This window comes from Mustela nivalis (assembly GCF_964662115.1).
Source record: "Mustela nivalis genome assembly, chromosome: 8".
Lineage (NCBI taxonomy): Eukaryota > Metazoa > Chordata > Mammalia > Carnivora > Mustelidae > Mustela > Mustela nivalis.
This window is the reverse complement of record NC_139027.1, coordinates 76,218,737-76,241,678: the sequence shown is the minus strand read 5'-3', so window position 1 is coordinate 76,241,678 and position 22,942 is coordinate 76,218,737. Positions and strand designations below refer to the sequence as shown.

Sequence of the window (22,942 nt, the reverse complement as noted above, 5' to 3'; positions counted from 1 at the left end):
AAATAGTAATGATAAAAAGAGACTACTTGGGTGCCTGGGTAGCTCAGTGGGTTAAGCCTCTGCCTTCAGCTCAGGTGATGGTCTCAGGGTCCTGGGATCGAGCCCTGCATCTGACTCTCCACTCGGGAGCCTACATGTCCCTCTCACTCTGCCTTCCTCTCTGCCTCCTTGTGATCTCTCTCTGTCAAATAAAAAAATAAAATCTTTTTTTAAAAGATTTTAGATTATATGCTACCTTTTGAGTGATTTTCACAAAATTCCTGTGAAATAAGTACTGTGATGGGCATTATTTTACAAAAGAGGAAACTGGAAATCAAAGTTAAGCAACACAAAAGAATATACTAGGCCCCTGCATAACCAAATTGTAATACACTGTAGTCATGGGGGGTTGTTAAATAGCTTAAACCTCTTGAGAAGGCCCGGCTGTGAAGGATTAACTTCAGGTCACACCCTATGCCTTTGAAGAACAGAAGCGAGTCTTGCGATTACCTGTATCTCCCAGGCTCCCTGCTGTACTGGTCCATTGTTTGCCGGAAGCTCCGGACAATGTCATGCATTCCCACTTGCGTGGTTGTGAAGTCGTGGTACAGCTCCCAATAATGTGTCACCGTGTCCTTTGGAGACAGAAAAGCATAGCTGCCATCGTTTCCCATGTCAGAGGTCCATAACTGGCTTTATGCGAATATAGACTGTCTCTTCAAAGGGCTCAAGCCAAGGCATACAACCTGAAAGATGATCCTAAGACTTTCACTGAGTTTGGTGACTGGAGAATAACATTCATGACTATTATCACCTGTAAATCTAGTAAACAAACTTTACTGAACATCTGACCGTTAACTACCAATAGTCTATTTATTTAGCAGAATCCTCTCCCATTTAATTCTCCTAAATGCTGCACCTAAAAGCAAAGCAAATATACAGAACTCACTGTTACACCTATGCTTGATCTGCTCACAAAATTTCTGTCCAAAGTGTAATAGTAAGAATAAAGGTTAGAAGTGGTAAAGAGCCACTTTGCCAGGGTTTCAGTAATTATTCCTGATACTCATTCTGTGTCTTCCTAGGGTTATAGTAATCTAGAATCCAAAGTCAAAGATTCTAACACAAGCCAAGGCTCTAGGGTTGGGACACGGACAGACTAGACAGTGTAAACCTGCATTGCCGTTCATTCAGTGGACCCCTTTTTAGTAAATGAACTTGCTAGATCTAAAGTTTTTGGAATCTTCGCTCTCTACCGGAAATAACTTTTTCTTTAGTTTTTTTCTTGAATGCCACACAAAACCTATTCTGATCATAACTGGAAACATATGCCTTTCTTACATTTCATCATAATTAGCAAGGTTACTTTGAGATTTCTTCTCCAAAGATAAGTGTGTCTCTTTGGGACTAACTAATAAAACACTTTCCGGCTCCATTTTCTTTTTCTTCATTTTTTATATCGGAAATCATGTGCTTTACCTACCCCACAAAAAACAGCCTTTGGTTTATGACATGCTCTCGTAACTAGTCCCTGCATTGCCAGCTTTTCTTTGGTTAACTGACTGGGTTTAATGAGATTACCCATAAGTCTATTACTCAGGACAGAAGCTAGATACTTGGTAATAACAACAATTTCATTTTATTTTATAAGAAGGGCATCATGCTATAATTAAAGGTTTTCTTCACTAAACATTATACAGCTAATATTCACCCATATTGTGTGTCACTGTAATTCATTTATTTTTACTGATGTATACTATTCCATTGTGTAAATCTACAAATCCATTATTTTGAAACCCATTTTAGGACTCCTGTCTACTTTTCCATTGAACATAGAGTGTCTGTAGAGTGGTGGTCAGAAGAGCACAGTGGCGTCCTGGTTCTCATGCGTGACATGGGGGGAAAGGTGAGAGCCACTGGTGTGGAACCACAAAGAGCCCAGACTCTAGTGAGATATGCTTGGTTTGCAATTCTATTTATCATCTCTACCACCCTTGAAAAATTAACTTCTCTAAGATTTCCTAATGAGGATCATGAAATGTCTCTCATGAGCTGTTGCAAGAGTTGAAGGGACTATCCTAACACACAGCATATAGTAGATACTCAGCAAATGTTTATTCCCTTTTGTGTGTCCTTTAACGACTACAGAAGCACCTGAGGAATTAATAGGCCTCCTCACTGTAGCTTGAATGAGATGATAAAATCACAGTGAGTAGTTATAGCTGTTGGCAGAGTCCAGTGTCCAGCCCTCAGAACCCTTGTCACCAAAGTACTCCTCAAGGATGCCCTATACCAGAGGGAACCAATGGATGGAAACATCTAGGCATATGGATTTGAAACTCTTGTACTTCCTGAAGATTGAAAGCACATGCTGTCCGTGCAGCCCCATGCTGGATGTGGAATTTACTTAAAAAAAAAAAAAAAAAAAAACTATGCTTTAAATTCAGATGCATATATTAATAAATTTAACTACATTATCATCTCTGGTCATTGTTGTCTCATGCTAAAAAAGAAAACACAGATGACATTTTTCAGAAAGGGGGGAACATAATGTTTTAACATTACCGGTATTTGAGCCTTATTCACTTGGGCTTCATCTCTCAGATGCTCTGCTTCTAGAAGAAATTTAACAGCATCGAAACTAAAGCCATCAACACCTTTTTTGAGCCAGAACTGTATAATTTCCTAAATATAAAGAAGCAAAATCCTTTGGTTACATTATCATCATAATGTTTAATAAAAGTGTGTGTCTGTAATGTCTTCCCATCAGAAAACAGCCAAATCCACATACAGAGCAAGCACAGCACTCACACAGTATATTTTTACCTGTTAGGCATAGCAGTGTCTTAATATAACGAACTTGGGACCCCCATACTTCCCTCAACTTCAAATCCAGAATGTTACATTGGTAACTATGCTATGAGCACATTTACAAAGCTTAATCACTCAAAAGGAATGAAGCCACAATGAAAGGACTCAGGAGAAACTGGGAACGTATCTCTCTCCCCTTACCCCCAGTTCCTTAAAGGTCACTCCAAACAGAGAAAATAACCAGCTAAGCATCAGGTCATGAGGGGTTCTTCCACCAGACTGGGAGATTCTAGAAGGGAAGACTGCAGTTTTCATTTGTTTCCCTTGCCTTTGATATAGCACCCAGGTCCTTAGTGAAAGTACACAGTATCAAGCCCAAGTTAGTCCAACATGTTGTGATACTGTTGGGACACTAAAAGTACATGTTCCCTGGCTTCAGGGCATCTACAGAATAATTGGGGACAGGAGCAAGTTACCTAATAATGCAAGGTGGGGTGTATGTAGCTCAACATCATGAAAGGAGATTCCTTTGCAGGGTGTTAGAGCTCCAAGAAGAATAAATTTAACATGAGCAGACATACCTGGAGAAAGAAGAGCTAGTTCTACTTTGACCAGTGGGAGTTTTTTCAGGGAGTGAGATTACAAAGAACATTCTGGACTGTTTGTAGGACAGGATGGCCAAGCACAGAGGCAGAGACTGACTTGGCCTATATATCAGGGCAGGTAGAGGACCAAGTGGCCTTGGAGAGCCGAAGGGCTTAGGTCTCAACTCCCCACCCCTCCTAGCTTGGCCCTTACTGGAGCATCAACTACAAGCTGCCCTTCTGCAAAGGAACAGTGGCTCTCCTGACTTTGCTCAGCTCATCCCTTGCTGAATGGAAGGTTTTACAGGAACATACCGCATTAGAACACACAGTCCACAATTCAAAGTACTAGATTCAAGTACCAAATTTATGGGGGGCAACAGACGCGAAGCTCCCAAATGAAGACTATCCCCCAAATCACATGTTTCCTTTGAAGTCTTTTTTGTATCTACATGTGAATATGGGATCTCCAGAGTGCTGCCATTCGAGAGTTCCTTACAGGCTATATGCAAGGGTTAGCACTGCTGAAGTCAGGTCACTTTAAGGTGACATTTTTAAATAACAAAGCTTGAAAATGATTTTCCAATCAAAAAGCAGACTGTTTACAATCTTAGCATGGACACAACTGAACCAAATAACGGTAAGCTGGCTCTAGCCACACAAAACCCACAAATTTGTTCTATCATCTTACCCTTACCAAATACTTTCATTCATTCGGTATTTGTGTTCCGGTTATGGGCCAGGCACTTAGCTAAGCCCTATAGCGATGAGCAAAATACAACAGACCTGGCCCTAGGTCTCCTGAATTTATTTAGAATCCCCAAGTAGATATCAAATAGTAATGAAAAAATATTTAAGTTACAGGTAGATAAAGCTTTAAAGGAGAGGAATATGGTAGTACAGAAAAGGTGAAATAGCAGGATTTGCCCTTGAGGTGAGTGCAGCAGGACGGCAGGAAGTGAGAGCAATGGGTTCGAGGTCGAGAGAGAAGTCAACAGATATTAACATGCCCCTTAATGTGTTCTACCCTGAGAATGGTCTCAGTGGCCCCAGGGGTCAGTTCAGCGTGAAGCTAACAAGCTTTAAGCTTCAGGACCCCTCACTTACTTGGGCCCCTTCCTGCCTACCTTCTTCTCCATTCTAAATAAACACTCTAATTTTACACTGCTTTAAGAAGGTCCCAAATTTTCACACACTTCGGACCCCACACAACCCGCGTCCACCCCCAGGTGGCGCTAGACTTGAGGGAACACCGGAGGTGTTGGGGGCGGGGCGGGAAACGACACAAATAGCTGTAATCTACCCCAACCACCTCTGACAAAAACGTGGGGAAACATTAAACGCCACGCCGTTGTAAACATTAAGCTTTGGAGCACTGATTTCCTACGAGGGATGGGGGTGGAGGGGAATCTGCTTTCTTTGTGGTATCCTCTTTTTGGGAATAGTTAGCCTTGCTAACCATTGACACAGCCATAAAAAATGAGAAATGTGTATCCCAGCAAAGGTTTCGGGCCCCAGCAGGGGTTTTCCACTTTAGTCCAGTAAGAGATACTGTCAGTGTTTAAGGAGATAAAACAGTAAAAGCTGGATGGTTATTGAGAGTCATTGTAAATGACAGATAATTCAAAATTTGCTCTTGAAAAATAATTTGCTTTGTGCTATTTATTCTCCCAACTAGGTGAGAAAAGGGAGCTCCAGATCTTAATCGCTAACCCTCTCTTTACTCCAGTTAAGCTCTCCCGGGGTGCCGGGTGTAGAAATGGGCACAGAGCCTAGTTCCGCCAGGTCTGGGTGACCCACCAAGGCGCCATGGGACTCCTGGGACAGTACATTGTGTCCCCAATTCCTGTAGCACTCCCGTGACATCACAGAGTCCCCATTTTTCTACTGGGCACCTTTCCATTCTTTTCTCCTTAACTCACTGCTCTGAGTAAAAAAAGCAATCAATTAAGCATTACTAATATCCAAGTTCACAATTGAGGCAAACCTTTCCTTGTGAAGTTACTGGGCCCATTTGCCTGAAAAGCTTAGTTTGGGAAATAGAAAAGTTCTGCTCTTACATGTGGTGTGTATAAGACATCGTCTTGCAACTGACATAACCCCATGGCGTCCATCTTGAGGAGGAAGAAGACAGTGTAGGATACTTTAGAAGTACAGAAGGAAAACTACATCCTCTGTTTATAAGCAAAGGAAAGAAAACGGACTCTACTGCTGTTCAGAAATCTTAGTAAAATTGTTGGCTCTCTCCTCCAGGAGCAGGGTACGATGGAAGGATCAAGAGCTCAGGATTCTGCCCCATGCAGATACCATCCCATCTCCCCACTGTGCATCAGCTGCACAACCTCACCAACCCACCCTGGACTAAAGGTATTGCTGCTAGAGTCCATTCACGTGTGGGTCTTTTTTTTTTTTTTCCCAAGAGAGAATCTTTTTTTTTTTTTTTTAAGATTTTATTTATTTATTTGACAGAGAGAGAGAGAGAGAGAGATCTCAAGTAGACAGAGAGGAGGGAGGTTCCCTGCTGAGCAGAGAGCCCGATGCGGGGCTTGATCCCAGGACCTTGGGATCATGACCTGAGCCAAAGGCAGAGGCTTTAACCCACTGAGCCATCCAAGTGCCCCACATGTGGGTCTTTATATAACCTGATCTCTCTGCAGTGTTTGACACTGCTGACCAAACTCATCTTCCAGAAAAACACATATCACTTGGCTTCAAGAGACCTGCTCCTCGTTTGCCACTCTTCTCTGTCTACTCTGCAGCCCTTTAAATATTAGCACTCTTTGGGGGCTCTTATGCTCCATTTCATGACAGTATTTACTCATTTATCTACCCACATATTGATTATTTAACAAGCATTCAAATAACAAGGGACATGATGACTTATATGGCTTATAGAGGTTAAAACATTTACCCCAGGGCGCCTAGATGGCTCAGTCGGTCAAGCATCTGACCAGCTCAGGTCATGATCTCAGGGCCCTAGGATGGAGCCCTGTATCAGGCTCCCTGATTAGCAGGGGGTCTGCCTGTCCCTCTCCCTCTGCCCCAACCCCCCACCCCCGCTCATGTTCTCTCTCTCTCAAACAATAAAATCTTAGAGTAAAATAAAACACATCTCCCCAATCAACCCTACAATGTGTGTGCCATTACTGTCCCTATTTTACTAAGGAGGGATCTGCGGCACAGGGAGATGAAGTACCTCGATCAAGGTCATAGAGTTAGTAAGTAGCAGCGTCAGAATTAGTACTGTCTGGCACCCCTACCCATTTCCTCTGCTTTCTCCTCCAAACCTGCCCCACTCAAACCCCTTCTGCAAAGTCACGGACTTCCAAAATGCAAATGGAAAATGATTTCCCTAAGAACCTGTAAAGCCAACTCCTCACCTTGCCTCATTCCCCTCTAGTCTCATTGAGCCAGCTCTCTCTCCATATACCATGTCCCAGCCATATGGGACGACTCCGAGCACCTCCAATGTCCCTGATCCATGCCCTCCCTCTGCTTGAAACCCTCCGCCCCAAGCCTCTTCACTTGGCCCATCTCTTAGGTATCACTACACCCTCTGAAAGCTTTCCCTGCTCTCTCCCACTCACGTCCAGGTCAGCTGCCTGCCCTATGTACTCCTACCTCCTACAATCACCACCACTCAATACACCTCACTGTAATTGCCCGTTTCATTGTCTCCCTCCCCCCTCGGAATAGAAGGCTTAAGAAGGCTACAGCGTGTGTCTAGCTGACCAAACATCCTACCCCTGGCATGTGGTTATTACTGAATACACACTGTTCAATGAGTTAAGGATTTATACCCAAGTGCCTGGCATAGAGGAGGTACAGTAATGGCCCAGGTATTATCTGCAAGCATAAAGCTGGTTTATTAAGCAGGTATGAGTCCATTTTATTTTGGATGGAGCTGCACACACCATGCTCGGTAGGAGCAGAGCTGACATTTGCAGTCAAGGTTCCATCTTAAACCAGAGGGGTGGAGGGTAGGGGAGCCCTCGGGGCTCCCTGTCCCCAGCTGCCACAAACATGCTAACTCCCCAGGATGGCACACTCAGGGCTCAACCTTTCCACCTGGTGGGATCAGGGTCATACTGACACAGTTCAGGCAGAGGACTGGGCTCTCTACAGTCTTTTCCCTACTCTGCTGCTAACCCAATGGGTCATTTCTCCTCTCGGTTCCTTCATTTGTCAAATAAGGGATTTGAGGGCAAGTAAAAACAAGAGTGACTACGAAACACTCTACAAACCTAAGCCCCCATCTTCTCCAAGAAGGATTCTAGACTACGCTAGGTAAACACACTTAAGCCCTGAGAGATTCAGGGCAGAGCCAAGTCCCCTGAAGGCCAGCGCAAGGGGGAGTTCAGAGAGGAGGGTGCTCTGTGCCTTGTGTCCCCTGAATGCCAGCCTCCCGCTATGCCAATAATCTGAAATCTGATGGGAGCCAGAGCCAGATGTCTCTAGGAGTGAAAGCTGGAATGCAAACAGGAGTCATACAAATGCCTCCCCCGACCACAAACTCCCTGAGTTGCAAATTATTAACCTGCTTAGCTCTCCTGCAGAGATAAGAGTTACTGGGGGATAGATGGGTGTTGGAAAGTTCCCTTCATGCTAAAAAGTCTTCCCTTTTGCTCCCCAGGAGCAAAGAGCCTTCCCTTAGAGCTTCTCTGCCTTTCTTATCTACTGCTAATCCCAAATTTATACCAGCCTTGCAAAAATGTCCAATCTTCAACTGGGGGCAGGAATGATTCATCCCAAGAGGACTCTAATCCTGTTGAGACTAGTAAATAAGGCTCCTGTTCACACACTCCACTGCCTGGAGGCCTGCAAGGGAACAGCTGGATTAGTCAAAAAAATAATTAATGCACTGGCTGGCACATTTTGTCAAAGTTGACCACACTTGTCTGAACATCTTCAGACCATCCATCCCTGTTGCCACCAGGGGCCTGGACAAATCCACTGGACTACACTTACATTTATGAATTTCCAACTGAATCCCCTTGAAAAGACTGTGTAGGAAAAGTGAAGCAGAGAGACAGAACCAGCTTGGCCTCGAGTCAGAAGTAGCGTTGTGGGGAAGAGCATGAACTCTAGGTTTGAATCCTGCTCTGTCACTCCCCAGGTGGGTGACTTTCCCTCTTCAACCTCAGCTTCCTTCTCTGTAAAATGGTCCAGATATCTCCTAAGTTGGGTTTGGTCTGATCATTGAATGAGATGATCCAGGTAGAGCACTTGGCACAAAATAAACACCCAATAAGTGTGTGAGGGCAGGTTGGGGAGAAGGTGCAGGTCGGGGTGTGTAAATGATCTTTGGTGATGGAGAAAAGAGTCCACACTCCACCAAAGATGTTTAAAACTAACCCCTAGTTAGTAGCAGTGTCTGTCCCCTTTCACCACTCCCCAACCCCAATGGGACAAGGCTGCCCTGACTTGGTGCCTACTTCTAGAACAGATCCCAAAGCAATTCATCTAAATTCTGGGAAACATCAAATATGTATAGTAAAAACAGCCTTAAAACTAAGGAGTCTACAGGAATACATTTAACAAAGGACATGCAAGCCTTGTACACTGGAAACTACAACAGTGTTGAAAAAAATTAAAGACCTAAACAAACAAAAAGACATCTGTTCCTGGATCAGAAGACTTAATATTGTTAAAGTGGCAATATTCCCCCCCAAATTGATGCCCAGATTCAAGGCAATCCCTACTCAAATCCCAGCAGTGGGCTTCTTTGCAGAATCTGACAAGCTGGTCCTAAAATTCATATGGTCTGTATATGATCCAGTAATTCCACTACTGGATATTTGCCCAGAGAAAATGAAAGTACCATCAAAAAGATACATGCATCTTGGGGCACCTGGGTGGCTCAGTGGTTTAGGCTGCTGCCTTTGGCTCAGGTCATGATCTCGGGGTCCTGGGATCAAGCCCCGCATCGGGCTCCCTGCTCCGCAGGAAGCCTGCTTCTCTCTCTCTCTCTCTCTCTCTCTCTCTGCCTGCCTCTCTGCCTGCTTGTGATCTCTGTCTGTCAAATGAATAAATAAAATCTTTAAAAAAAAAAAAAAGATACATGCATCTCTATGTTTATTACAGCATTATTCAACAGCCAAGATAGAAAAGCAGCCCAAGTGTCCATCAAAAGATGAATCAATAAAGATGTGGTGTGCGTACATGCACGCGCGCACACAAATACACACGCACACTCACCCATAAAAAATAATGTGATCTTGCCATTTGCATGGTATGGATGGACCTAGTGGGTACTATGCTATGGGTATTATGGGTATTATATGGGACCTATGGGTATCATAAAATGAAATAGGGGGCGTCTGGGTGGCTCAGTGGGTTAAAGCCTCTGCCTTTGGCTCAGGTCATGATCCCGGGGTCCTGGGATCGAACCCCACATCGGGCTCTCTGTTCGGCAGGGAGCCTTCTTCCTCCTCTCTCTGACTGCTTACTCGTGATCTCTGTCTGTCAAATAAATAAATAAAATCTTTAAAAATAAATAAATAAATAAATAAAATGAAATGGGTAAGCCAAAGAAAAATACCACCTAATTTCCCTTATATGTGGAATCTAAGAAACAAAACAAATAAACATAAAGCAGAAATTTAAATATAGAGAACAAACTGGTGGTTGCCAAAGGGGAGGTGGATAGGAGATGGGTGAAACAGATAGAAAAATACAAGTACCCAAAATAGCCAAACAGTCTTGAAGGAGAAGAATGAAGTTGTAGGACTCATACTTCCAACTTTAAAACTTCCTATAAAGCTACACTCATCCAAACACTGTGCTTTTGGCAGAAGAACAGACCTATACTATAGTTCAATAGAGCAAAACTGAGTCCAGAACCACATCCTGACATTTATGGCCAACTGATTTTCAAAAGGGTTCTAAGACAGTTCAATGGGGAAATAATAATCTTTTTTATGTTCATTTTTTTAAAAGATTTTTTGTATTTCGTTATTTTGTAAGTAGAGAGGGGGGAGCTGGAGGAGGGACAGAGGGAGAGGAGAGAGAGAGAATCTCAAGCAGGCATCCTAACTGCAGAGCCTGCCACGGGGCTTTATCTCAGGACTCTGAGATCATGACTGGAGCTGAAATCAAGAATTGGTTTCTCAGGGCACTTGGGTGGCTCAGTTGTTAAGCCTCTACTTTTGGCTCGGGCCCTGACACCTGGGTACTGGGATTGAGCCCCATGTTGGGCTCCCTGCTTGGCAAGGAGCCTGCTTCTCCCTCTCCCACTCCCCCTGCTTCTGTTCCCTCTCTCACTGTGTCTATTGTGTCTTTGTCAGATAAGTAAATAAAATCTAAAAAAAAAAAAAAAAGGATGCTTAACCAACTGAGCCACCCAGACACCCCTATTTTTTTAAGATTTTGTTTGTTTGAAAGAGAGACAGAGAGCATGAGCACAAGCTGAGGGAGGGCAGAAGTGGAGGGAGAAGACGACTCCCTGCTGAGCAGGGAGCCCAATTCAGGTGTCCCAATAATAATCTTTCTAAAACACATATAATGGTGGGTGCGCCTGGGTGGCTCAGTCAGTTAAGAGTCTGCCTTCAGCTCAGATCATGATCCTGGGTCCAAAGATGGAGTCCCTTGTCAAGGTCCCTGCTCTGCAGGGAGTCTGCTTCTCCCTCTGCCCCTCCTCCCACTCATTCTCCCAATCTTAAATTAATAATAATTAATTGACAAATAAATAAAATCTTAAAAAATAAATAATCTTAAATAAATAAATATTTTTTATATTTTATAAATATAATCTTAATAAATAAAATCTTTTTTAAAAACCCACACAAAACCGGATAGCCACATGCCAAAGAATTAAGTGGGACCCCTCACACCATATATAAAAAGTAATTTAAAAAAATGGATCAGAGACCTAAAATGTAAAATTTGCCACTCTAAAAGTCAGAGAAGAAAACATAGGAGGAAATCTTCAGGACCTTGGGTTAGGCAATGGTTTTCAAATGACACTAAAGGCACAAACAACAAAGGAAATACATAGATAATCTGGAAAACAGTTTAAAACAATTTAAAATGTACAAAATAAAAATAAACTCTATGAGCACATGCAAAGATGCTCAACATCACTAGCCATCAGGGAACAACAAACCACAGTGAGACACTACTCCACACCCACTAGCATGACGGTACTCAAAAATACAGACGATAACAAATGTGGCTGAGGACGTCGGAAAGTCGAAATGCTCACACAGTCAGCGGGAGTGGAAAATGGTGCCACTGGGCAGTTCCTCAATTTGATAAATATAGATTACATCAGATACATATCATTGACAGATAGGTAGATATTGTAGGATTTCGTTTATCCGGAATGTCCAGAACAGGCATATCCACAGAGACAGAGAGATGAGCGGATGTCCCCATGCTGGGGGGCGGGGACTTGAGCATGGAGAGTGTCTGCTGACGGGTATGGGGCTTCTTGTTGGGGTGAAGAAAAGGTTGTGGAACCAGGAGTGATGGTTGCATAACCCTGTGAAGGTGTGAAACCCCTGAATCATACTCCAGGGACCTACAGCTCTCTGATCGGTTCAGCTCCCCCCCCACACACACACCTACCGCAGAGCACTACCCCACTAACCTAAATTCCTGCCCACTGTCGCCATAGCAGCAAGGACAACACAGCTGACACTTATCAAGAATTCCTGGTGGGGTATTGTTAGAGCTGCCACCGGTGAGAGCTGACAGGAAATGTCCCGTGAGGGGCTGCAGAGGGATGCCCAGCTAAGTTTTCATTTCAGATGAGCAACGAGTAACATTTTTGTAGAAGGAGGTCCCAAATGGCATGTCGTTCATTGTTTATCTGAAATGAAAATTGCCTTGCAGTCTTGCATGCGTATTGGCTCTATCTGGCAACCATCTGCACCCGCCTCCAGGTCATTTCTGAAACACACCAAGCACACTTTCACATCAGGATCTTTGCACAGGCTTTTCCTTCTGCCTGAAATTCTCTTCCCCCAAATCTCCACAGGGCTCCCCTTCAAACTTCGGGTCTTTGTCCAAACAGGACCTCAACATACGGAGGTCTCCAAACCAACTTCTGCCGGGCACTCTGATGTTCCTTCCCCTGAGGGATAACCTGACATGTTCTATATTTAGTTGCAAATTGTCTGCCTTCCCCTCAGTTTACAAGGAACTCCTTGAGAGCACGGCTTCTTTAATTCACTGCTGCATTCCCAGTGCTGAGAACAGGACCTGGCACGGAGCAGACAGTAAGTGAATATTTACTGAGTGAATACAGAAGGGCTGCGCATGGGTTATCTCCTCTACTCTTCCAAGGAGCCCAGGAGACAAGTACTGCCATCAGTCATGTTTCATAGATGAGGGATCAGAGACAAAGAAAAGCTAAATACATCATCCGGGGGCCCACCATAGCCAGCAGTGGGGCTGGGTCCAGATGTAGGTTCAGACCCCAGAGTCCACAATCTGCCTACCTCACTACATCGGCTCAATGTCCCAGGCAGAGGGGCACCTCGGGGCGAAGGTACCAGGTATTTCGGCCTCCAACCCCTGTAACCTGTTCTGGGTGAGAGGGAGGAAAAAACCACCACCACCACATCTATATTTGCATCAGACTCCATAATCACAGAATTTAATCACAGTACTTGGATTTGCCTGAACACTTACTGTTCAACATCAAGTGTGTCAAATAGCCACTTCAACGCCCATGCAGCAGAGAAGACTGTGTGGGTATCTGTACTCACTTTTATTTCTTCTTGAACGTCAAGATTGTGGAAATTTAAATCAGGTTGCTCTTTCAAAAACTGGTGGAAATAACACTGGTTTCGTACTTCGTCAAAGTGCCAACTGGAGTTTCCGTATACACTTAACTAGCAAACAGAAACAAGCAAGTCACTTACTTAACATTCATAAAATGGCACTGCCCGAAAAGAAATGATCATTACCACCCCTGGTCCTGTGCAGGCTGAGAGCACAAATCCTCTAAGTTTTCCTTCTAGGGAGAACACTGGATAAATCAATTCCTTAAAATGCACCCGCTGGCCTAGTGCTGCACAAATGTGGTTGGGATAGATTTGTAGAGTAGAAGCTGTTCATGACAAGCAGAATGGAAAACCAATGCTCTCAAATGCAGAATAGGCCAAATTAAAGAGCCCACATTTCTAGCATATTTTCTTGAACCTTCTATCCAGGCTCAGAACTCCTGTTTGTGAAGTGATGCAAATGATGGTCATTTGGGGAGAAAGACACATTCCACTGGTCTTAGAGGGGTTTTTTTTGTTTGGTTGGTTTTGTTTTAAATATTTTATTTATTTATTTGACAGACAGAGATCACAAGTAGGCAGAGAGGCAGGCAGAGAGAGAGGAAGGGAAGCAGGCTCCCTGCTGAGCAGAGAGCCCGATGCGGAGCTTGATCCCAAGACCCTGAGATCATGACCTGAGCAGAGGCTTTAACCCACTGAGCCACCCAGGTGCCCCTGGGAGTTTGTTTTTTTATTTATTTGACTGAGAGACACACAGCAAGAGAGGGAACACAAGCAGGGGGAGGGGCAGAGGGAGAAGGAAGCTTCCTGTTGAGCAGAGAGCCCGATGCAGGACTCAATCCCAAGAGCCTGAGATTATGACCTGAGTTGAAGGCGGATGCTTACCTGACTGGAGCCATCCAGACGTCCCTGGTCTTGGAGTCTGAATCCCCACAGAGTGAATATTTAAATTATATCTCAGAAAATTATTAGAATCATCCACTTAAAAACTCAACTAGCTCTCAGGAATAAAAGAAATCTGGCAACTTCTAGTGTTGGGGCCCAGCCGAGTGTGACCTGGGGCCTGATCGCCTCTTTCGAGGAGTGCTCCCATCTGGGACTCCAGAGCTTGACTCTTGAATCCGTTTCAGTCACCTGGGCTCCTTCCATGTGACCATTCCTCAGGGATCTAGCTTGGGCTTTTGTTCATTTCTTGTTAAACAGAACATCTGGGGGGCGCCTGAGTGGCTCAGTCATTAAGCATCTGCCTTCAGCTCCGGGCAGGGTCCCAGGGTCCTGGGAGCGAGCCCTGCATCAGGCTCTGCGCTCGGCGGGGAGTCTGCTTCTCCCTTTCCTGCTCCTTCTGCTTGTGCTCAATCTCTCTCTCAAGTAAATAAATACAAATCTTTGGAAAAAAATAGTTCATTCCTTTTATGGCTGAGTAGTATTCCATTGTATGGCTATACACAGGGTGTTTATACATCTCTCATAATACATATCTTTTTGTATGTATCAACTATTTTTTGTATGTATCAACTATTTTTGTATGTATCAACTTTTTGTATGTATCAACTATTAGGCTATAAAAGAAAAAAAAAACCTACAATGTTAGCTATAGTGGAGAACAGATAGGATGGAAAAACTGGATGCCAGAAGAGGAGGCTGTTACAGTCCTATCAGGAAGAGATAAAGCTTTTTATCTATTTATTTGAGAGAGACACAGCATGCAGGGGGAGGAGCAGAGGGAGAGGGACAAGCAGACTCCTTGTTAAACGCAGAGCCCATCACGGGGCTCGACTCCATGACCCTGAGATCCCGACCTGAGCTTAAATCAAGAGCTGGATGTTTAATCAACCGAGCCACCCAAGCGCCCCTGGGTGGCAATTTTTAAAAGCAGATGGTGCAGCTGGACTGTGCAGTCATTAGCCCTCTCTGGCTGTGTGACCGAGGACACAGGGCTTACTGTTGCCCATCTGCAAAACAGGAACTAAAACCTAACTCACAGGACTGCAGGGTAGGTTAAATGGATGAATATGACACACTTAGCCCAGAACCTGGCAAATAGGAAGTGTGGCAGTAAATGTTTGCTAATATCATGATCATTAACAAGCGTGCAGACTGGAGAAAAGAAAAATTAAGGAGCTAACACTGCCAGGATTGCTATTCACCAGGCTGCATACTAGTACTATTCATTCAAATGGGGGTCTAAGAGGTTGATGGGGAAAAAACGACACTGTCAGCCTCGATACATGTCAATTCTGAGTGCCCTTGGTTCATCTAAAAGTTGATGCCTAGAAGTCAGTCTCTTAGTTTATGGAGAAGGTCAGCAGAGTAGAGATCAGAGGATAGAGGGCAAAAGGCTCTGCAGAAAGCAGGAGAGACGGCAACCAGAGGGACTGGCCTGAGGCAGGGGTAGAGTTGCCAGATAAAAACAAGATGTACAATTAAATCTGAATTTCAGGTTAACAATGCATTAATTTTTAGTATAAGTATGTCCCAAGCAATACTTTATACTAAAAAACTACACATTGTTTATCTAAAATTCAGATGTCATTGGGCTTCCCGGATTTTTATTGGTAAGTCTAGAAACCCCAGACAAGACCAACCTGGCTTCTGCCATTGAAGAAGTGAGTAGGAAGAAGGTGGGTATGGGAGAGGCAAGGTTGGGAATCCTGGGTGGCACAGTCAGTTGAGCGTCTGACTCTTGGTTTTGGCTCAGGTTGTGATCTTGGGGTCACGAGATCAAGTCTTGCATCAGGCTCTGTACTGGGCGCAGAGTCTGCTTGGGATTCTATCTCCCTCTCCCTCCACTCCTCTCCCCCGCTGTCTCTCTCTCTCTAAAATAAATAAATCTTAAAAAGAAAAAAACGTAGAGGCAGCTTTGATGACTTCTGCTCTCCCTTTGAAGTAGAGATTGCTGCTGAGCAGGAAAAGATGGGGAGATGGCAGGTAGGATATTTGAGAAAGGGAGGGGGGCCTGGATAATGAAATTCCCAAGACGACGGGGTGGCTCAGTTCATGTGGTGACAGTGAATGTGTGAGGTCTCCAAAGGCCCAGATACCAAGGTGCAGGGGAAGAGAAAGTGGATGGGCAGGTTTATTTATGGCTAGGGTTTTATTGGACAGGGGAGCCACAACATCAGAAAAGCAAAGGGGTCTGGAGAGTAAATAGCAAGACAGTTACAGACCTGATGGAACATGGAGTCTGAGTTGGGCAGAGTAGGAAGTGAGGGAAGGAGAAGCTAATAGGAAGTACAGGTTTTAATTTGCTACAGGACATCTGTTCTACAATGAAATAAAAAGTCCAAATCCAAATGAGGCTTGGGTAATCTAGTTCTATTTCTTTGGGAAAACTTTCCTCTTGCGCAAAACAATATCCATTAATTTTTTTCTTTAGAATTTTTTCTTTAATTTTTTTCTTATTAAAATAGCCAGTTTCATCATTGAAAATCTGTTCCCTTTGTACATCAGACAAGTTGGTACCTACCCAGTTGTTGGGTGGTGTGGTTGTGCCACCGTCATGCCTACAGTCATGCCAGATGTAATAGTCAGTGTATTTCCCTGTCCGATTCCGACTCAGTTGAAACCAAGCATGTTTATCACTGGTATGGTTTGGTATGAAATCGATTATTAATTTTAAACCTAATGAAAGTATTTCAAATGTTAAGAAGAAATTATTTTAGAATAATACACATCAGTTAAGGAAAAAAAAAAACACTTTAACCCCCACCCCTCCTCCCCACCCACCTGCCACTCAGTTTACCTTTGTCATGTATGGCTGCAACCAGATCCTCAAAATCTTTCATCGTTCCAAAAATAGGATCAATTTCTTGGAAATCTTCAACACCGTGTCGGAAATCTTTAAGGGATGATTTATAGAATGAAGTAATCCAAATAGTTTTTATATTTAAACTTGCAATGTAGTCCAGTTTCTCTTGGATACCTAAAGAAAAAAGGTTAAGGCCATGAAAAATAAAGTTGGGTTTCTTCAGTTGAAGGATTAAAAATAAAACCAACATGCCTAAAATTGAAGTATTTATATTGAAACAGAAATATTTGGAATTTTGTTGAATTTGAGTGTAATTCAAATAGAAAGGTCTAGCTCTACAAGCAGCATCAAATCGTCTTCTAGCAATAACTTTGACATTTAACATAAATGTAGAACATTTTAAAAATCTATGTGTGCATTGTTCATATATTATATTTAAAACTAAGGCTAGGGTGCCTGGGTGGATCAGTTGTTAAGCGTCTGCCTTCAGCTCAGATCACGATCCCAGGGTCCTGCTCACAGGAAGCCTGCTTCTCCCTCTCCTACTCCTCCTGCTTGTTTTCCCTCTCTCTCTCACTGTCTCTGTCAAACAAATAAATAAAATCTTTAAATAAAATAAGATAAATAAATAAAACTAGGGCTACAGGGGCACCTGGGTGGCTCTGCTGGTTAAACATCTGACTCTGGATCTCATCTCAGGTCTTGATCTTGGGGGTTGTAAGTTCAAGTCCGGTGCTGGGCACCGATGGAGCCTACTTTAAAAAAATCAATTAAAAAATTAAATAAATAAGGGCGCTTGGGTGGCTCAGTGGGTTAAGCCTCTGCTTTTGGCTCAGGTCATGATCCCAGGGTCCTGGGATAGAGTCCTGCATCGGGCTCTCTGCTCAGCCGGGAGCCTGCTTCCCACCCCCCACCCCGCCTGCCTCTCTGCCTCCTTGTGATCTCTGTCAAATAAATAAATAAAATGTTTTTAAAAATAAAATAAACAAAAGGGGTGCTTGGGTGGCTCAGTGGGTTAAGCATCTGCCTTCAGCTCAGGTCATAATCCCACGGTCCTGGGATCAAGTCCCACATTGGGCTCCCTGCTCAGCAGGGAGCCTGTGTCTCCCTCTCCCTCTGCTGCTCCCCCTGCTTATGCTCTCTTGCTCTCTCTGTCAAATAAGTAAATAAAGACTTAAAAAAGAAAATAAAAATAAAACCAGGCTACAGTATTAATTTATTCTACACATGGTTTTTGAGCATCTAATCTAGGCCGGGTGCTGGGCTAAGGGCCAAGGAATAAAGAAGAGTAACGCGTGGTCTAGGCTGCACCATCCAACGGGACAGCCCCGTGCCTCGTGTGGCCATTGTTGAGCACTCGCAATGTGACCAGTATGACCTGAGATGTGCTATGAGTGTAAAACACTTACGACTTACGAGATTCTGAAAAATATAAGAATGTAAACTATCACATTAATACTTTTATGTTGGTTTTATGTTGGAATGATATGTTGGCTTAAGCCAAATAATTTAAATGAATATGATTAAGATGGATTTTAAATTAAAATTAGATTTTTAAAAAAAAAAATATTCTCTTTAAGTAATCTCTACACCCAATGTGGGCTTGAACTTACAACCCCAAGATCAAGAGCTGTGTGCTCTACTGACTGAACCAGACAGGCACTTCAAAAATTAAATTATTATTAAAATGAATTTCTCCTCTTTCTCTTTACTTGTTTGAATGTGGCTCCTAAAGAATTTAAAATTACCTGTGTGGTTCAGCCTTTGGACAAGGCTGAAGCCAAGAATTTATACAGAAGAGAATTCTAGATATGGCTATATAGAGACATGGGAAGGAAACTCTTTGTACTTGGAACCTTGTAGGATAATTAGCAGATAGCATGGTTTTTTGTGTGGCTCTGGTTCAGAGTCCTAAATGCAGATCAGAGACTTGAGTATAGTATTCAATCTCCAGTAACTGTCTGTGGGGCCGTAAGTGGCTTCTTATAATCAGAGCCTGTCGTAGGTCACACAGCAAGCTGGAGGTCACTGAGACCAAAACACAAAGCCCTCTGATTCCTGGCTTGGGAGCTCTTCCCCTATGGACTGGCTGCTTACTTTTGTCCTCTCTGTACCTCAGTTCCCCCATTATAGGTGTCTGTGACACCTCCAAGACTGTTCTCAGCCAACAGAAGGATTTTGATTTAAATTGGAACAACAATACAATGTATCTTAAGAATAGGCCACAGGAACAGGATGTTAAAAAAAAGGGTCTGGACAGACACAAAGTAAACAAGGGATCCCAGGCCCCCACTCCAGGGGCAGAAGGCAATCACCAAAACACAAACTGAAACCCAGAACAGTTTCGAACAGTAACAAGCAGATCCCCTCAACCTCAAGAACAAAGACCTATTGATTACAGGTAGTCCCTCCAGGCAAAGCTACTAGAAACGGCAAATGTAGGGGCTGATGAGGCCTTGCCCTGTGTACCAAAATTTGGGCTGTATCAGAAGATTACGAAGGGAGGGCAGGAAGGGGGAAGTTTATCTTTGGGTTTGGGGGCTTTAGCTCTATTCTGTCAAAACATCACTTTTGTTAGGCATTTCCTACACATAGGCAACAGGTGCTAAAGGCCACCGCGGCATGGGAGGTGTGCAAGGGCAGTCACCCAGATAGCTTACAAAGGGCTATCAGAGGGTACTGGAAACAGTCCAGAGCCCTGTGGGAGCTCTGGGGAGGGGAGTGCATGTTCTGAGCAGGAGGCAAAGTAAAGATTAATGCAGAAAATGGGTTCCAACTGCACCTTGAAGGACAGATAATATTTCAATTGGTGAAGATGCAGGGAAGATACAAAAAAGAGAAATTTAAGTTCCTATTTGTAACACTTTAAAGTTAGATTAAGCTCATCCCCAGGTCCCACACTCTATTAAATCATTGTTTTATTTTTTCAAACTAAGTATTTTATGTTATTTTGTTTTTTATCATTACCCTGAACTAGGGTGACTGTGTCAACCAAGTTGCCCAGGACAGTTTCAGTTTATGCCTGCAGTCTGGCAAAATTTTACTTTTAAAAGTGCCCTGGGGGTGGGGGGTGGGGGTAGGCTGGGTGGCTCAGTCGGTTAAGTGTCTGACTTTTGATTTCAGCTTAGGTCATGATCTCAGGGTCGTGAGATCAAGCCCCACGTGGCCTGGAGCCTGCTTGGATTTTCTCTCTCCCTCTCTCTCTGCTTCTCCCCTCCTTCTCTAAAAACCTAAACCAAAACAAAAAACAACCCCCAAAAACAAAACAACAAAAAGAAGTATCCTGGGGGCACCCAAGTGGCTCCGTCAGAAGCCTATGAGACTCTTGATCTCAGGGTTGTGGGTTCGAGCCGCACCTTGTGTGTGGGGATTACTTAATAAAATCTTAAAAAAAAAAAAAAGTGTCCTGGTTTGAGCAATAAAGTATAAGGATATTCTATCCATAAAGTATAAGGATATTCTATACTACATTAGAATATATCTATAATAGAATATATTCTATTCTATTCTTTCTCACTTGGAAATTATTAGTGTAACTTTAAAAAAGTGATTTTTTACTTTGTGTTTCATTTTGGTTTTACTAGTAGGATATTATTTTAAAAAATCCTCAAGTCAGGTAATGTCCAACACACCCCACTCATGCATTTTTCAATTTCATCTTTAAAGGCTCAGCCTATGCCTTTTAAAGACAGGACTTAATTTTTTTCTACATTATTTATGCTTTATTCACTAATAAACTCTCAGCCAGATTACCAAAGTAGGTCCTACATATATTGGGAAACCAATTCCAAACGGTCACTCTGAAGAAATGAACTGTAAGGTGCATAGAGGCAGGAAGCAAGCAAGGAGAAAGTCTACTCCATGTCAGAAGTGAAAATTGATTAGCTAAGTATATGTACTTAGTGGGCAATAAATGAAACAACTCAATGGGGGCTCAAAGGCCTCCGGTAAGCAGCCCTTCGTCCTGCAAAGAACTGCTAGGCTGTGCTGAACGGCTTTTCAAATATCATAAACAAGGAGACACTCAGTGTGACCAGTCACAACGGAATGTGCTTAGTACACAAGCCAGGCATAATTCGGTTTTGAGGATTGAGAGCCATAAAGCAACCTCATCCCAGCCCCACCCCAATCCAGCCTCTACACCCACCTCTCAAGTCTCCGTTCCCATCCTGGTCACTGTCCTTGAAAGACCTCGGGTAGATCTGGTATATGGGCCCTGCCTGCCACCAGTCCAGGCACTTGGGCGACACGGCGATGATGGCTATGGTGGCCACAGTGAGGACGAGCACAGAAGCCACGGTGAGCCAGAAGAGCACCTCCCGGGGCACCCGGTAGCGGGCCTGGCCGGAGAACTGGAACAGCACCTCCTTGGGCATGCCCGCGTACGGCCTGATGCCTTGCAGGGCAGGCTCAGCGGGGCCAAGAATGGCCACTACGCTGTCTGGCGGGCTGCCCAGGTCCAGCTCCTTCTCCAGGATGTCTTCATTCTGCACAAACCCGTTGTTTGTCCGGCATCCCCGCAGACTCATCCCGATGGAGTCTCTCTTGCCTTTATCCTCAGCCATGTCCAAGGGCCTGATCCCTTCAGTGTACCTTCCTGCAATAACAAAGCTGGAGAGGCGGCTGACTGAAATGCTTGGTGGTGTTAATGAGCTTTTGTGGTTTATAAATAAACCTGGCTGGACAAAGTCCAGCCAAACAAGAAAGGGTAAAGGTAAAAGGGGGTTAAAAAAAATTCTCTGTAGGGACGCCTGGGTGGCTCAGTTGGTTAAGCAGCTGCCTTCAGCTCAGGTCATGATCCCAGCGTCCTGGGATCGAGTCCCACATCGGGCTCCTTGCTCAGCGGGGAGCCTGCTTCTCCCTCTGCCTCTGCCTGCCATTCTGTCTGCCTGTGCTCGCTCTCTCCCCCTCTCTCTCTGATAAATAAATAAAATCTTTAAAAAAAAAAAATTCTCTGTATATCAGCCCTGGAGGCTGTTGTGGCTACAGTCCTAACACTGAGGGAGTCAGCCCTGGACTGGGACAGGGGCATGGAGGAGAAACTGAAAAAGGAGGCAGAGTTCCACCACAATTTAAGATGTTACTCTGTTGAGTGCGCTGATGTTTGCAGCAGCATTATTCACAATAGTCAAAGGGTGGAAACAAGCCAGGTGTCCATCAAGAGATGAATGGACAAAATGTGATCTGTGCATACAATGGAATATTACTCAGCTGTAAAAAGGAAATCCTATTGAGGGTTACAACATGGATGAATCTTAAAGACACTATGCCCGGTGAAAGAAGCCAGTTACATAAGGACAGATTGTGTATGAATTCCACTTCTATGAGGCCTCTAGACTCATTCATGGGGACAGAGAGAGTAGGAGGAAGGGAGATATGGGAAGTCATTGTTCACTGAGTACAGCGCTTCCATTTGGGAGGATGAAAAATTTCTGTAGACGGATGGTGGTGACAGTTGCACAACAATGTAAATGTGCTTGATGCCTCAGAATTGTGCACTTAAATAGTTAAAGAAGTAGATTTTATGTTAGATTTTACCACCATAAAAAAAAAAAAACAAAAAAAAAACAGGGGCTCCTGGGTGGCTCAGTGGGTTAAAGCCTCTGCCTTCGGCTCAGGTCATGATCCCGGGGTCCTGGGATCGAGCCCTGCATCGGGCTCTCTGCTCTGCAGGGAGCCTGCTTCCTCCCCTCTCTCTCTCTCTGCCTGCCTCTCTGCCTACTTGTGATTTCTCTCTGTCAAATAAATGAAATATTAAAATATATATATATATTTATTTATTTATTTATTAAAAAACAGCTTAAAAATGTTCATTTTAGCTAGGTACAAGAAAAAGAAACAAATCACTGAATTTTACAAGGGGCAACAGACCCTTCTTTATGTTTGGTTTTGAAGGTCTCTTTTCTTCCTACAAATCCAAGAGGAAGAATGTCTGGAGACAGGGAACAATGCTTTGTTACAGAAGCTAATTTCATTATATCTCAGGCCAACCATATAAATAAGCATTTGTACACTCCGCTGGATCCCAGGTGCCCTCAGTCTTGTTTTCTGTTTTTCAGTTTCCATTCCTGGAAGAATTTTCTGAAGGT

At 43.8% G+C, this 22,942-nt stretch overlaps 1 protein-coding gene across 2 annotated transcripts in view; it reads right to left on the bottom strand.

Moving 5' to 3' along the window:
• SLC3A1 (solute carrier family 3 member 1) overlaps window positions 1-21,504 on the bottom strand; it is a 32,385-nt gene extending 10,881 nt beyond the window's left edge. The window contains exons 1-6 of one of the 2 annotated variants that reach the window (XM_082746967.1): window positions 21,001-21,503; window positions 16,848-17,027; window positions 16,572-16,726; window positions 13,088-13,213; window positions 2,545-2,664; window positions 490-614 (exon numbers count right to left, since the gene is read on the bottom strand). In XM_082746967.1, the coding sequence (XP_082603093.1) occupies window positions 490-614; window positions 2,545-2,664; window positions 13,088-13,213; window positions 16,572-16,726; window positions 16,848-17,027; window positions 21,001-21,418 (1,124 nt within the window). In that variant the 5' untranslated portion in view covers window positions 21,419-21,503. Of the gene's footprint in view, window positions 1-489; window positions 615-2,544; window positions 2,665-13,087; window positions 13,214-16,571; window positions 16,727-16,847; window positions 17,028-21,000 lie in introns of both variants that reach the window. The other variant, XM_082746968.1, reaches the window with a different exon arrangement.
• Between the last annotated feature and the right edge of the window lie 1,438 nt (window positions 21,505-22,942).